This window comes from Puntigrus tetrazona, chromosome 23, assembly GCF_018831695.1.
Source record: "Puntigrus tetrazona isolate hp1 chromosome 23, ASM1883169v1, whole genome shotgun sequence".
Classification (NCBI taxonomy): domain Eukaryota; kingdom Metazoa; phylum Chordata; class Actinopteri; order Cypriniformes; family Cyprinidae; genus Puntigrus; species Puntigrus tetrazona.
The window spans coordinates 4,516,372-4,531,033 of record NC_056721.1 but is presented as its reverse complement, the minus strand read 5'-3'; the positions used below and the strand labels follow the sequence as shown (position 1 = coordinate 4,531,033).

At 40.1% G+C, this 14,662-nt stretch overlaps 2 protein-coding genes across 2 annotated transcripts; both read left to right on the top strand.

Annotated features, from left to right (window-relative positions):
- The first annotated feature begins 697 nt into the window (after positions 1-697).
- si:ch211-117c9.2 (solute carrier family 26 member 6) lies at positions 698-9,108 on the top strand. Its single transcript, XM_043224117.1, has 19 exons — positions 698-837; positions 1,483-1,622; positions 1,840-1,950; positions 2,045-2,217; positions 2,772-2,936; positions 3,211-3,363; positions 3,437-3,519; positions 4,601-4,748; positions 4,855-4,968; positions 5,317-5,394; positions 6,043-6,138; positions 6,219-6,325; positions 6,392-6,461; positions 6,556-6,648; positions 6,723-6,797; positions 7,778-8,029; positions 8,185-8,239; positions 8,323-8,465; positions 8,542-9,108. The coding sequence occupies exons 1-19, from the start codon at positions 698-700 to the stop codon at positions 8,614-8,616; spliced, it is 2,271 nt and encodes a 756-aa protein (XP_043080052.1). The 3' UTR covers positions 8,617-9,108.
- A 145-nt stretch (positions 9,109-9,253) lies between these two features.
- On the top strand, positions 9,254-13,198 carry trim35-39 (tripartite motif containing 35-39). The gene is given in 8 exon segments (XM_043224118.1): positions 9,254-10,691; positions 10,833-10,916; positions 11,408-11,638; positions 11,727-11,856; positions 12,397-12,400; positions 12,627-12,689; positions 12,691-12,723; positions 12,725-13,198. Coding segments are annotated over 8 exon segments (1,296 nt in total). The 5' UTR covers positions 9,254-10,292; the 3' UTR covers positions 13,077-13,198.
- Positions 13,199-14,662: the final 1,464 nt, after the last annotated feature.

Here is a 14,662-nt window from a genome sequence, read left to right as displayed (position 1 = left end):
AATTTACATTAAATGGAACTGAATTCTGACATTTGGCACGTTCATACTACTTAGCTCTTAAAATATGTAACTAGTGGAAGTTATCTTGACAAAAAAAAGTCTTAAAAGTAAACTGACAGATGACAAAAAGTATAAAGCACACCAGACAGTGTTATTATAGCACAGGACTTTTGTGCTCACTGTGAAATGTACCGCTTAATCAGCATAACAAAGACTGAAAGTGTCATTACTCTGAACATTCCTGGTCTAGCACAGACTGTCCAGATATTGCCCAAAATGTGCTCTGGACAAAAAGTTCAGGTGAAAAGTGAAAAAAGAAACTTTGTTTACCGGCGTGTCTGTGAGTCAGTCAAATAACATGAGTTAATTTACAGATGTGTGATCTATTTGGCACGCTCCTGTTTATGGGACTGCATACTGTGGGTGTGTCGTGGGATGGACCTGTAAAGACTGATAAGAACTTTTCTCATGTGGACAAAGAGACCCCCCTAGAAATCCTTTGGCTGATGATGCCTTCCATCATGTCTGTCGTCTCTGCTTGAAAGCTCTATAAATGGGCTCATTATTCTTAGCGAATGGGAGAATCCTCAAAGACCCAGTCCATACGTCCACCTCTGGGAGGGGGGTTTGAGGTGGGTTGCTAAAACCCCCAAACATAAGCAGAAAGGGGCCTGCCATGACCGTGAACAGGACAGGTATGGGTGCATCTGAAGGTGCTGGAGAGACATTCTGTGTGGAGAGGATCATCCTGGATGAACCTAAACTAGACGAAGTAGCCCAACGGCAGACTGAAATCCAACGATCCTCAATAAAGGAGAAGATCTGTGACTCTCTGAGGTAAGATGCACAAACAAAGTTTGACCAAACCTGTCTAGATCTGATTGGACCGCCAACAGCTGCAATATGGATATCGACATGCATCTTGCAGATGTAATCATTTGCGCTTATTCAAAGCTTATTATATCGCGCTGAATGACATTCAAAATGACATTGGTGTCGCTACATACATATAACAAATAATTATGGATTTAGTTAACAATATACATATTCATGCAAGTTCAAGTGGTCGGATGAAGAGTTGTTTATGCTGGGGATGTTGTAATATGTGAGCTTGCATAACCCCAGAGAAAGCAACTGTTTACACAAGCGATTGCTTGGAAGACGGAGAGCATGTCATTTTGTGGTCTATTCATAAACTGCAATAATAACAACCCCAAATGTTACCTGTTTCAACCTATACAACCCAGTTTTGTTGATATATATTAATGTATATAGGTGATTTAGTGATGTTTTAGACTTGAATATTTTAGACTTGAATTATTACAATACTCTTTCTTGATGTTTTTAGTGACACTTGCTCTACACAAAGGAGCTCGGCATCTAATAAGCTAAAATTGAGGTTTTGCTGTTCTTGTGGATATATTGCAATCGGGCAACGATGTCAAGGATGGGTTAAAATCAGCTCTGCGTTCTCTGCTCAAGGTGCTCCGTGGGACAGTGGAAGATTTGGATTCTGAAGTGGATACCGCTTCTCTCCTGGATCCCGCAGTATTCAATTCGGGAGAATGGTCTTGGAGACGTGGTTTCAGGTGTCAGCGTGGGAATCATGCATCTGCCTCAGGGTCAGTTTACAAGTGCAGGGGAAGTGCACATGGGGAAAAACTCAACAACTCAACCAAAACTATATTTAAAAAGCCTTGTAAAAGCTGATAATCATTCTAAATATTGATTTAATTAATTTTAACAGTAGATGTGAATGGGAAGCCAAGGGGATACATTTTAAGATTGTTGTGTGTTGTGTGTTGTGTGTGTGTGTGTGTGTGTGTGTGTGATACTTAGGTATGGCATACGCTCTCTTGGCTTCTGTCCCACCTGTGTTTGGCCTATACACCTCTCTCTATCCTGTACTGGTATACTTCATCTTTGGCACTTCTAGACATGTCTCCATAGGTGAGGGAAGAGAAAGCCTGTAGATCATGTAAAAAACTTTTTCTTTTTTTTTACCAGTAAGCAATATTTTTACCTTTATATTTTTATTTTTCAGGAACCTTTGCGGTGATTAGCGTAATGATCGGGAGCGTATCAGAGCGATTGGCTCCTGACGATCAGTTTCTGACCAATGGGACGAACGGATCAGTCGTCATGGAGACGGAGGAGCGAGACCTTCAGCGCGTGAAAGTCGCTGCAGCAACGACCTTACTGTGCGGCATATTTCAAGTGAGTCCTCCTCTCAGATGTGTGCGCTCAGAAAACCGCAATATAAACTAATATGGTTTAAAACCCATAATTTCAGCGCGGTAAGCATGACAATTAGAATCAAAACAGATGTTTTTCGCAGGTACGCGCTGTAATGGCGCGCAACTGTTCTGGAAAAGGGGGCGGGGATTAGCAGCTCATTTGCATTTAAAAAGACAGGCGCCAAAGTGCTTCCACTCAAAATAGCCGTTTTCAAAATGATAAAATAAAATATCTGTGGGGCATTTTGAGCCGAAACACATTCACAGACAAATTCTGGGCACACCAGAGACTTATATTACATATTGTAAAAAGGGGCATGATATATCTCTTTCAAGGAATGTGAAAGGCTTTTGCTATATTAGAAAATATAAGTAAGCAAAGAAAGAAATTATAAATATAAAAAATAAATCAAACCAGTGTAAACCAAACAAATAAATCGCCTAAATAATAAGCCACCAAGCGAACCTCTGAGCTCGTAAGGTTTCCACTAGCTTGTTTATTTTGTTTTAAAGAAGTTGTGCTTGTTTCTGCAGGTTCTGTTGGGTCTGGTTCGGTTCGGGTTTGTCGTGACGTATCTCTCGGAGCCGTTAGTGCGGGGCTACACGACAGGTGCGGCCGCTCACGTGATCACCTCTCAACTCAAATACCTGTTTGGGGTTTCACCCAGACGATTCGCTGGACCCCTGCAGCTGCTGTATGTGAGTGTTTCAGCTGCTTTTAGTAACAGCATAAGCTGAGAATAACATCCAATCACACTCCCAGGCCTTTTATTTTATAAGGCCAATCATACTCCCAGGCCTTCTGGGATTTACTTACATAAATTACCGTTTTATTCCTGCACTATATGCATTATGCACCCACATAAACCTTACTTGAGGCACAGATGCAATCGCTGTCATGCTTCCCCAATAAAAAGCAGTTCCAGACTGATTATATTATTAATAAACTCCTCTAGACCGCTCTTCTCTCTAGACTCTGGTGGAGCTGGGCAGTCTCTTGCCGCAGACTCACATCCCCACTCTTCTGATCAGTCTGCTGGCTCTCACAGTTCTGATCATCGTGAAAGAGATCAACTCCTGCTTTAGTCACAGATTACTGCTTCCCGTTCCCATAGAGCTCATGGTGGTGAGTAGCAGAAAACTCCAGCCTATAAGTGCACAAAGAGACGGATTCAGCAGTTTGGCGGGTGTGTTTACAGATTATCGCAGGGACTCTTGTTTCTCATTATGCCGACCTGAGAGCTGTTGCTGGTGTCGACGTAGTGGGAGAGGTTCCCAGTGGGTGAGTGTGCGTTTCACAGTTACACATTTTTTGGATACTAGAGGAACACAGCGAGCTTTCACTAGCAACGGCAGGATTAAATTCACTTCATTGTTTGCACATGCAGCGAAAACACTGACCTCATGAAGGAGGTTAGAAAGTTTTTCTCTTGGCGGCTCACTTCTTGGTCTTAAGCTCGGGTGACTGACTTTGTTAATCCATCAAAACATGTTTACAGTAAAGCTCTAATCCCAGGCCTCATGAGATTCTGTCACATTCTGTACACCCTCACGTGTGACATTTGGAGGACGTTTGACTTTAAGTGTATAAAAGATAGTCACATAGTTCAGTGGGGAGCGGTGTTATTTTATCTTCATTTATATATATACCATAACATGTTTGTTAACGGCATAGTTCACAAAAAAGGAAATATTGTCAACATTTACTCAATTTTTCCAAACCTGTGAGCTTCTTTTTTTTCTGCCGAACACATTTCTGCTTATATTTTATAAGATATTTTAAAGAACGAGTGCAAACAAATAGTTGGTCTCCATTTTGAATTCAATTTTATTTTAATATATTCTGTTTTTGCTTAAATTTTACTTTTGCTTTAAAAACATGTATTAATTAGACTCATAGTTTTAGTCTATTTGGTGTGTTTCATTTTAGAAATATTTAATTGGCAACTAGCTGAAAAAAAAATGCACTCATCAAAATATGACTCATAAGTTTAGAATTGTTGACAAAATGTTCATTTAAAATGTTAAATGGTTTTTTAAGCCATTTCTTTAACATCATTGGAAACCTTTCATTGCACAGTTTGTTCTTTGTGAATGGCACTTAAAAATGCTACTTTGAAGGACTCTTTGCTGGAAGGTTCTTTAGAAGAAACAAAAACAGTTCTTCTATTACATCACTACAAAAACACTCTCAGAACCTTTACTTTCAAGATTTATTTTATTTAAATTACATTTTATTTTATTTCAAGTAGCTTTTTTTCAATGATCGTTTTATTTACTGTAACAACCCTAGTGGGTGGGAATGACCTCATGCATAAATTAAAAGCCAGAGCCTTGTTATCTGTGACCTCTGACCCTCCCAGGCTGGTGCCGCCCAGAGTCCCAGAGGTGGGTTTCTTCTCCTCAGTGGTTGGGGATGCGTTTGCTGTGGCTGTGGTGGGATACGCCGTCAGCATTTCTCTAGGCAAGACTTTTGCTCTCAAACATGGATATAAAGTAGACAGCAATCAGGTACATCATCTGTCATGTAAAACTCGCTGATGTGCACTTGATCACGTTGATATTATGTTCTGGAAAGCGCATGCACAGCGTGCAGTGTTGAGTGTCTCTCTCGCAGGAGTTGGTGGCGTTGGGGCTCAGTAACACCATTGGCGGCTTCTTCCAGTGCTACTCCGTCACTTCCTCCATGTCTCGCAGTCTCGTGCAGGAGAGCACAGGAGGAAAGACACAGGTGATTTTACACTGAGCTCAAACATATGTTGAGCTCAAACGTTTACGCTCAGTATAAGACATGTTTCCTTCAGCATATTAGAATGATTTCTGAAGGACCATGCGTTGAAAATTCTGTTTTTCATCACTGGAATTAATTATGTTTTAACATGTATTCAAATGAAAAATTTGTTTTATTTCACAAATAAATGCAGCCTCGGTGAGCACAAGAGACTTGAAACGTGAAAAAATAATACCAAGCCCGTACTTACAGTCTGCCTGCAGAATACAGTATATATGTAAAACATTGTTGTCTGTAAAAAAAGGGCTTATTTTGTGTTTTGCAAATATGTGCTTTTGTGTCATACAGGTGGCTGGCATGATATCTGCTGTTATTGTGCTCATTACAGTTTTGAAGCTTGGTCCACTTTTTGAGGAGCTGCCCACAGTAAGTCATGCACTCGAATGAACATTAGACAAAGGGTACAGCTACAAATAATATACAGGCATTTGTTCATTGTTCATTAGTTGCATCCACATAATTCAAGTGAATGAATACAAAAATGTAAAACATTGTCAAACTGCGTAAGTGTTTGTATGCATCTGTTTTTGCTGTAAAATTTCAAATGCATTGTAGTTTATGCTTTATTTGCATCCTATTTTTTCCTGAACATGTCCTGGCCAGGATTTTTTTTTTAAATTGGCTATAAAAAAAATACCTGGGTTTGGTTTTGTTTTCATACTTGCTGAGGGTAATAAAGTAATTTAACTAATAGCGTGCAGGTATTGCACATAATCAACCAAACATGGCTTCTATAGTGAAGGGTCAAAGCAGTGCAAATACACTGTAGAAAGCAAGTCAGTAGTAAAACATACCGAAGCCTTAGCCTATACATTTAAGGCAATTTAGAGAGTATGAACTTAATTATACAAAGTTAATATAGACTTGACTGTCAAAATGAAAGTTTACAGCGGTACGGTTGATCTCTGAACCCTTTTAAAGAAATCTATTAAATGGCATTTCAATCCTAATTCTCCAAATGCCCATCTGAGTAATTTATAAGCAGTGTGTGTGTGTGTGTGTGTGTGTCATCAGGCTGTGCTGTCCAGCGTTGTGTTTGTGAATCTGAAGGGAATGCTCATGCAGTGTCGGGATCTTCCCGCTCTGTGGGAGAGAAACAGAGTAGATCTGGTGAGATGTGAGCGCCGAAGACTCCGTCCTTTACATGCCGCTGTGTCCTCCTGACCGTGTTTCTCCCCGTGTCTCTTTAGCTGGTGTGGCTGGTGGCGTTTCTCTGTACCCTGCTGTTGAATCTGGACCTGGGTCTGGCAGCTTCCGTCGTCTTCACACTGTTCACCGTGATTTTCAGGACCCAGCGGTGAGTGTGCGTCAAAATATATTTGTGCGCCTAAGTGCATATCTTCTATTATACCTTTCTGTCCAGTCCCAGGTACTCCTTGCTTGGCAGGGTGCCAGACACGGAGCTGTACTTAGAAACAGAGTCGTATAAAGAGGTGAGACTTCATTACTCATTTACGTGTTCGTATTATGTGTGTGTGTGTTTGATTATGGTACGTATATGTCATCTATATTTGTGTTTCTGGACAGGCCAAAGCTATCCCAGGTATCGCTATCTTCCGTTCGTCTGCGATGATCTACTATGCAAATGCTGAACTCTATCGAGAGGCTCTGTTAGAGAAGGTGCCGCACTTAACAGAAGAATTACACACAGGATTAAAGAAAACAGCTTTCAGCTCTTCTTTCTTTCTTTCTAGAGTGGAATTGACGTCCCCAGGCTGAAACGGAGAAAAGAGGAGGAGGAGAAGGCAAAAAAGAAACAAGATAAACAAGTGAGAGAGAGAGGTGCTGTGATGAGGATTGCTAAAAAAAGAAAAGAAAAAAACATGGTAACACTTAAGGGCCACTTCTCACTGTTGCTTATTAGAATACACATTACTAGCATATTGGCTGCTTATTAATACTTATCAAGGACATATTAATGTTTATTCAGAATCATGATATTTATGATTCCTTACTATTAGTAGTACCTTACTATTATTAAGCTGTAATGAGGAGTTTATTGTGACAAGTGTCATTGTTATTTGTTTGTTAATAATGAGATTTGATCCCCAAACTAAAGTGCGGTACAAAAAAAAACCTTTTAATCTGCATTTCAGATTAAAGAATTTAGTTATGAATCATTTTCGTATGACAGCATTTTAGTGCAACTTAATGAAGATTTTAAAATAAAGTCATTGTGTTCTGAATCTCAAAAACAAGACTTACAAGACTAGAGTCATACAGATATGAGAATGCTTTAAAAAATAATCTCATAATAGGTCTTTTTATATGAAAAAGTTAAAGGTTTGAGAATAAGGTTACAATTTTATTAGATTAATGAAGAAATATTTATCAAGATTTTCAATTGCTGTTTGTATTATTATTATAATTGGCTTATATCTTTGACCCCAACCAAAAATACAACTTCTATGAATTTCTATGCAATTTTACATTTTCAGAATTGATCTTTATGAGGGCCAGCAATGAAAACGTGTTCATCAAAAATCTATCACGGTTCCAACTGACAACAGATCAGCATATGAAACTGATTTCTGAAAGATCATGTGACACTGCAGTACTGACATCATTATTTTAAATGTAACAATATTACTGTTTTAACGCATTTTATTAAATAAGCGCATGGCTTATAAGAGACTTTTCTTTCAAAAACATTAAACACTCGCTGACCCCAAAACTGATTTCAGGTTTTAGTTCTTCAAGCTATTATTTAGAAAGCATTTTATGAAGCGGTTATGTGTGTCGTTCACAGACTGGAGCTCTGAGGGAGCTGGCGAACAGAATGATGGTCTCCGTGAAGAATGTGAGTGAATCTGTGCACGGCACGGACCGGGAACACATCATCACTGACGGCGGCATAGCAACAGTAACCCGCGGCGACGAGAACCGCAGCTTCCGGCCAGAGCAGCCCCACGAGGAGGAGAAACGGGACACGCACTCCGTCATCCTGGACCTCCGTCCGGTCAGCTTCATCGACACGGTCACGCTGAAAACACTGACAAACGTGAGCCACGTCGCATTCGTTTGCTCACACCTTCTCCGTGACTTGAACGTGCTGCTTGATATTACAAACTGGTAGTTGTTATCACACGCGTAATAGATCATAATAATCGTATGTTGGTTTGTAGTGGAAATGGTTTTACATTCACCTCCTTCTAGATTTTTCACGATTTCGCAGAGGTTGGGGTCACTGTTTACATCGCCGGATGCCAAGGTGGGTGAAACCACGCTCTCGGTTCAAACAAACATTCACATGCTAGATGAGGACATATTAACTCCTCGTGTGTGTGTCTGTAGTGTGTGTTGTGCAGCAGCTGGAACGAGGCGGATTCTTCTCCGAGTCAGTCTCGAGAAGTCGCCTTTTCCCGTCTCTTCATGACGCTGTGCTGCACTGTCTGAGTCGATCTGACCGAGATCTGTCCAGATCTGAATTTATTCTGGTGAGACTGTCATCACACTGAACATACACAAGCTTTCTCACTCATGTCTTTACCGTTTCCCTCACATTCATCTCAGCCGTTGCTCTTTCACAGGAAGTGCCCAGCGTTACGAGGTTATGACCAGCAGGTGCGCGTCGCTCCTTCATCCTGACTGACAGGTTTAAGAGACGCCCTCAAGACTCGCAGCCGTGTCTCAGACGTTTACATCATAAAACATACGCTTGAACCGGGTGATTTACTGCCTTAGCGTGGCATATAATGGATGTGGTTTTTACAGCTTTATTATAAGGAAAGGTTGGGTAGAAAGCTTTAGTAGAAAGGCATAAAATAACTGTCAAAAATATAGCCGGTAAAAAAAAAATTATGTGGAAAGTCACTATATTACTATATTAATTACTACCTTTGAGTGCCTTGGAGTGTTTCATCTACTCAATGAATTAATATCAATTTAAAGATGAATTAATACATTAATAAACACGATGCCAGTAAGTAAGTGGGGAAAAAATTTAATGAAATTATAAATGTGATATTTGGATGTTTGGAGACATCTGCTGTTTATGTCGGAGCGTTACAACAACGACTATTGAAATGAACTTCATGTACTTTGTATTGCTTTTTTCAAATACAGGTCTAAATACTAATAGTGTGATATTCGTCAGTGGCAACTGAAATAATACCTTACGTCTTAATTTTCTGTATTAAAAAGTAAAAATGTGATCACATGGCTTAAAATGCATGATGTGGAGACATACGTAAGTCTCAAATCGTACACTTCTAGTCGAAATGATTAAAACTCCCCGACTGACTGAAGAGGAGATCTCATGGCATCGGTCGTGAAAACGTTGGACAGCGCCCGAGGTTCGATCTCCGGTCGCACGGTTTCCCGGCGGCCATGAGATGGTGATTTTTCAGTCAATCGGAAGTAACCACTGAGCCAAACCAACGTGAAAGCGGAGGGATCAGAAACCTGCTTTAACTGTAGGGACCTATCGTGCGCATGCGCGCTTCAGCTGTGAATAAACACTTTTTCCATGAGTTATTTTAACACTGCAACATATAAACTTTTAAGTCATCAACAGATTCTTAAATGCACCTAAAGTGAGCTGTTCGTCTTATGCACTAATAGGCCATGAGCAATGCCAATAATGTAAATAACTGTTTTTCCAACATTGTCAAGCAAAAGGCTGTAGAATGATAGCGAAAGCAACAAGGCCATCAGAAGTATTCTGGCTGGCTGCATTAATGATATTTAACAATTATTAATAATATTATTTGCACGGTTGCATGTTTTACGTTTCATTCTGACGTTTTGAGCTCGCTGTGGTAAAGTTGCGCGTGAAAGACGTGTGGCTGGCTGTCAGGGTTGCCAGGTTTTCTCAGCAAAACGCAACTTAAAACCAGCCCAATCGCTTTTCAGGGGGATTCAACGGAAATAACGCGGTGATATTTTTTGGCTGATAAACGTTTCGTCCCAGGGCCAGGGGTTTAATACCATGTTACTGAGGTCGCTCCGTCCCGCGGAAAGAGCGGTAAAGACCCCAAGTCCGCGGGAAAACCGTGGACATGGCAACACTTGAGCCTGTCACGGGCCGTGACGTAGGTGAAACTCCACGTGTCGGGCTTGTTTTTAACACTAGGTGGTAAGAAACACCCTTTTAGTGTACACCCTCTTTCAAAGCTTGCACAGACTTGACTGTCTTTGTCTTTTTCCTCAAAGTCTCTAAACGTGCACAGACTCGAATGACAGCAGCGCCTGTGTGATTCTTGTGCTACTTTAGGAAAACGTCGAGAAATAAACCGCGTTAACTGGCGCTCCCAAACACTAAAATGGATTCATTCTTCGCGAATGACATTTCCTGTCCGATTTGCTGTGAAATCTTCAAGTCCCCAGTTCTTCTGTCGTGCAGCCACAGTTTCTGCGACGAGTGTCTTCGCCGGTTCTGGAGGACCAAGAAGACTAGAGAGTGTCCCGTCTGCAGGAGAAGATCCTCAAGAGACGCTCCCCCGTCTAATCTCGTCTTGAAAAACTTGTGCGAGTCATTCCTGAAGGAGAGGAGAGATAAGAGGCGTCTATCTGGGTCCGAGGAGGCCTGCGGCTCACACGGGGAGAGGCTCAAGCTATTCTGTCTGGAGGACAAACAGCCGGTGTGCTTAGTGTGCAGAGATTCACAGAAACACATCCATCACACATTCAGACCCATCAGTGAAGTAGTTGAATCTCGTAAGGTAGGACAAGTGCGTCTTCTTTAAACAGCAATAATAGTCAAACGCAGATATCATCACGTTCATGCACTCAGCGTTTCTCTCCAACCGTATATCACATATACAAACATAGCACTGTATTCTCTCAATTTTGTGCAATTCTAGGAGGAGCTGAAGTCCTTACAAGAGAAACTTAAGTGCAGTGAAAAATGTAAAGAAGATTGTGTGAAAATACTTCAACACATTCGGGTGAGGATGCACATGCAAAGATATTTCATTACAAGCGTAGGATATCTATACGGTTATTAATTGTAATAGTCAGTGTAACAGATTAAATTCAGCTGATTTGGTGCAATTGTTGACCCTGTGGTCATGAACGTTCAATTTTAAATGCATACTTCAGGACGGTTTAGGATGTACTTCAATAGAGAATGCACTTAAGTGTGAACAGAATGAAAAAAATAAACATATCGTTGAAATATAATGATTATAAATGCATTGAACATTAAAGCGTTTGACATTTGCAAAGAGCGCTTTTTAAAGGTGTATTTAGAAGCACAGTCATAAAAGAGGGCTCTCAATTAAATACATTAGATACAAATATATTTGTAGATTTGTATCTCGCTACAGGTGCGCGTTCGGTAACTAAGCACACGTCTTTATATTAGCACAGTGGCATGTAAACGATGGAGTAAGGTCGACTGTGTTCATTCAGATGATAAAATGGGGTGTGATTTCAGTCTCAGGTGGAGCACACGGAGTGTCGGATTAAACTGGAGTTTGAGAAGCTTCATCAGTTTCTCAGAGAGGAAGAACGGATTGCAATCCGTGTGTTGAGGGAGGAAGAGGAGCAGAAGACTCAGATGATGCAGGCGAAGTTTGCGGAGATCAACGCACGCATCTCGGCTCTTTCACGCACAATCGGAGACTTGGAGAAGATGTTGAACACCAATGAAGTCTTTTTTCTAAAGGTCTCCGCTCAGATTATCGATTCATTCGCTGATCGCTGATTCAGTTATTGATGATTTGACAATTGATAATTGTCTGTTCATTTTCCAGAGCTTTCCGGACGTGATGGAAACCTTACCAGATTCACAGCTGGCTTCTGGAGCTTTGATTAATGTGGCACGTTACCTGGGCAACCTGAGCTTCAGAGCCTGGAAGAAGATGCAAGACGTTGTTCAAAACAGTGAGTCTTCAGAAAAGTGATTCTGGGCTTTTTTTTCTTGAAGGCCATTGGCCAATACAGGTTTAAAAGGCCCTTCTATGTGGGCTACCATCCTGTTCAGAAGTTTGGGAGTCTTAACATGTTTTTAAAATGTCTTTAATGGCCTAATGTCTTTAAAAATAGTCTCTTATGTTCACCTAGAGTGCATTTATTTAGTCAGAAATACAGCAGTATGAAATATTATTACAGTTTAACCATTTTAATATTTTAAAATATAATTTATTTAAAAATGTGTGGAAAAAATGGCCCCTCACTATTGCCTGTGAATGTTTTAACAACATGATTTAAAAAAAAAGTCATTTCAGACAAAGCATTATGAAATTATTTACTTAGCGTTTGTGATGTAGCTGCAGTCAGATCTAGAGCCACTTCATCTTTCAACAAATGGTTCTTTGTGAACTCTCCATGACACTGACTGTGCTTCATTCACAAAACAACATTTCACGAGTTCGCACTTACGTGATTAATCATTAACGGTAAAAAGTGTTTTGGCACTGTCAGCTCCTGTGAACTAGGTGGATCCAAACAGAGTTTTTCTCATCCAGATCTCCTCTCCCTGAGTCTGATGAGTCTGAGGAATGGAGATTGGGGTGACATGCAGGGATGCCAAACGAGCAGGTAAGAAGCGTGCGAGTACTTCTGCTAATCGTGATTAGGAAACGAGCCAGCCGCGATTCAGTGCGTGCTCCTCCCAAATTTGCTAAACATCATTCTGTGAGCAATCCTTGTGTTGTGATTCTGGATCCAAACACAGCTCATCCAGATCTCCTCTTGTCTGATGATCTGACAGAGGTGCCAGCAGTTGACACTTCCTGCTAATCCCGAGAACACATTGTTGCGTTCTGGGTTCAGAGGGATTTGACTCGGGAACACACCGCTGGGATGTAGAGGTCAAAGAGAGCTCGTCCTGGAGTCTAGGAATAACTACGGCATCAAACCCGAGGAAGGGATACGATTTTTTTGACAGTGGTGTGTGGAGTGTGCAGCACAGACTGTTTGAAGAGTCAGGTCTTCCTGTCGTACAGCAGCTGGAGCGGGTGAGGGTTCAGCTGGACTGTGACAGAGGAACAGTGTCGTTCTCTGACCCTGTATCTAACACCAATCTATACACGTTAACAACCACCTTCACTGAGACCGTCTTTCCATTCTTTTATAGCTTTTCTCATCTGAGGATCTTATAGTTGAAGGGTTTGTAGATTTGGTGCATTTGGCTCCTCAGAGGAACTAGATCATTGTTTTCACTGCCTTTCTAGCAATGTGTGTTTATGTTTGCTGGCATGTAATTAAATAAAGGTCACAGTTGTATCGCTTGTTGTCTTTCTATACAATAGTTTGAATGATGTAACAAACTATGGTCTTTTCTAGCACTTTAGATATGGTTGCTTACCTACGCTTAAAGAAGAGTCAAGAAAACCGTCTGACACAGAGGTATAATCAGCACACAAAAATATATTTAAGTAGTATAGAATAGAATAGAACAGTTTTAACTGTATTTATGATGAATCTTCTTTAAGAAACATAGAAAAATCAACCTGGTCGATCTCCATTAAACTGCATTCAGTCTAAGACACGGAATATTACACACTGCTTTTGATCAATGTCATTCATCTCAGTCTAAAAGACAGAAATATAACTTATTAATCAAGTGGTGTAAAAGGCTGGAAGTGAGGTTATAAATATGCTATGATCTTTAAATAAATACTTAAATTGAGGAAAATTAAAAACAGCCCATTATTAATCATAAATGACTTGATGAGCGTTTGTGATATTCAGATGTTTCTGAAGTGTCAGAAATGATCTTTCAGCTCCATCTGTTGTTTATATCACTGTGTTACAACAACGAGGAGTGAAACTATTGAGATTAAATGAAATTTTATAAATAGGTATAGAATCATATGTGTTTATGGCTTTTAAAATATCACCTTTCATCTTCACGTTAGGTCAGTTTTATCAATTAAAGAGTAAAACAGCAAATAAAACGTAAAATTGCAAATAAAAAACTATAGATTAAGAAGCAGTAGAATGCGAAGAATAAATGACCAGTCATATGAAATCACTATTAACAAAATGAATGAGTACTACAGAGGTGCACAGGAGAGCACAAAGTGACTTGTAGATGTATTTCCAGACGTTTAATGAGGCTCGGAGGTGACATGAGTGCAATTAAATTAAATTCTTGTTGAGATGAATGTTTTAAATTTAAAAATTCTGAATACGGAAATATGAATTGAAATTATACAAATATACAGATGAAACTAAAACTGCCAGCAGGTGGCGGCAAATAGCTGATTTTATCACTGAATCGTTCGTTCAGTTGATTCGCTTAAACGGATGATTCATTCAGGAGTCTTTATGAATGGACAACTGAATCATTGATTTAAAAAGGCACATTAATATAAAAACGAAACTTAAAACTATTTAAAATGACGGAAAAATGATGCTACAACTATTATAAATGTTATATTAAAATAAACGAATGAGTGCTGAGACGCGCTCGTGACGCTGTGGTCACGCTTTTAGTTGCTATAGCGACGCCAGTTGACTTCTGACCGAAAATATAAACACTCAAACCCATCGCTATCTGAGACATTTGAGGAGTATTTTCTGACAGATCTTGTGCTTTCTGAAGCTCATCGGAGGATTCCTGACAAGAAGACTTTTATTTCAGGCGGACATTTTCTTTGACGAGAGTTTTAACTGTTATTTGCTTAAAAACACTAACGTAAACTTAATCTTATTTCTGCAGGCACTTTTGTTCTCGTATCGT

Excerpts from the sequence above, each read along its gene's own strand:
- si:ch211-117c9.2 (XM_043224117.1), top strand. The coding sequence starts at position 698 with ATGGGTGCATCTGAAGGTGCTGGAGAGACATTCTGTGTGGAGAGGATC. Across the intron at positions 838-1,482 it reads AAGATCTGTGACTCTCTGAG|GTGCTCCGTGGGACAGTGGA; the intron begins GTAAGATGCACA and ends TCTCTGCTCAAG. Across the intron at positions 1,623-1,839 it reads AATCATGCATCTGCCTCAGG|GTATGGCATACGCTCTCTTG; the intron begins GTCAGTTTACAA and ends TGTGATACTTAG.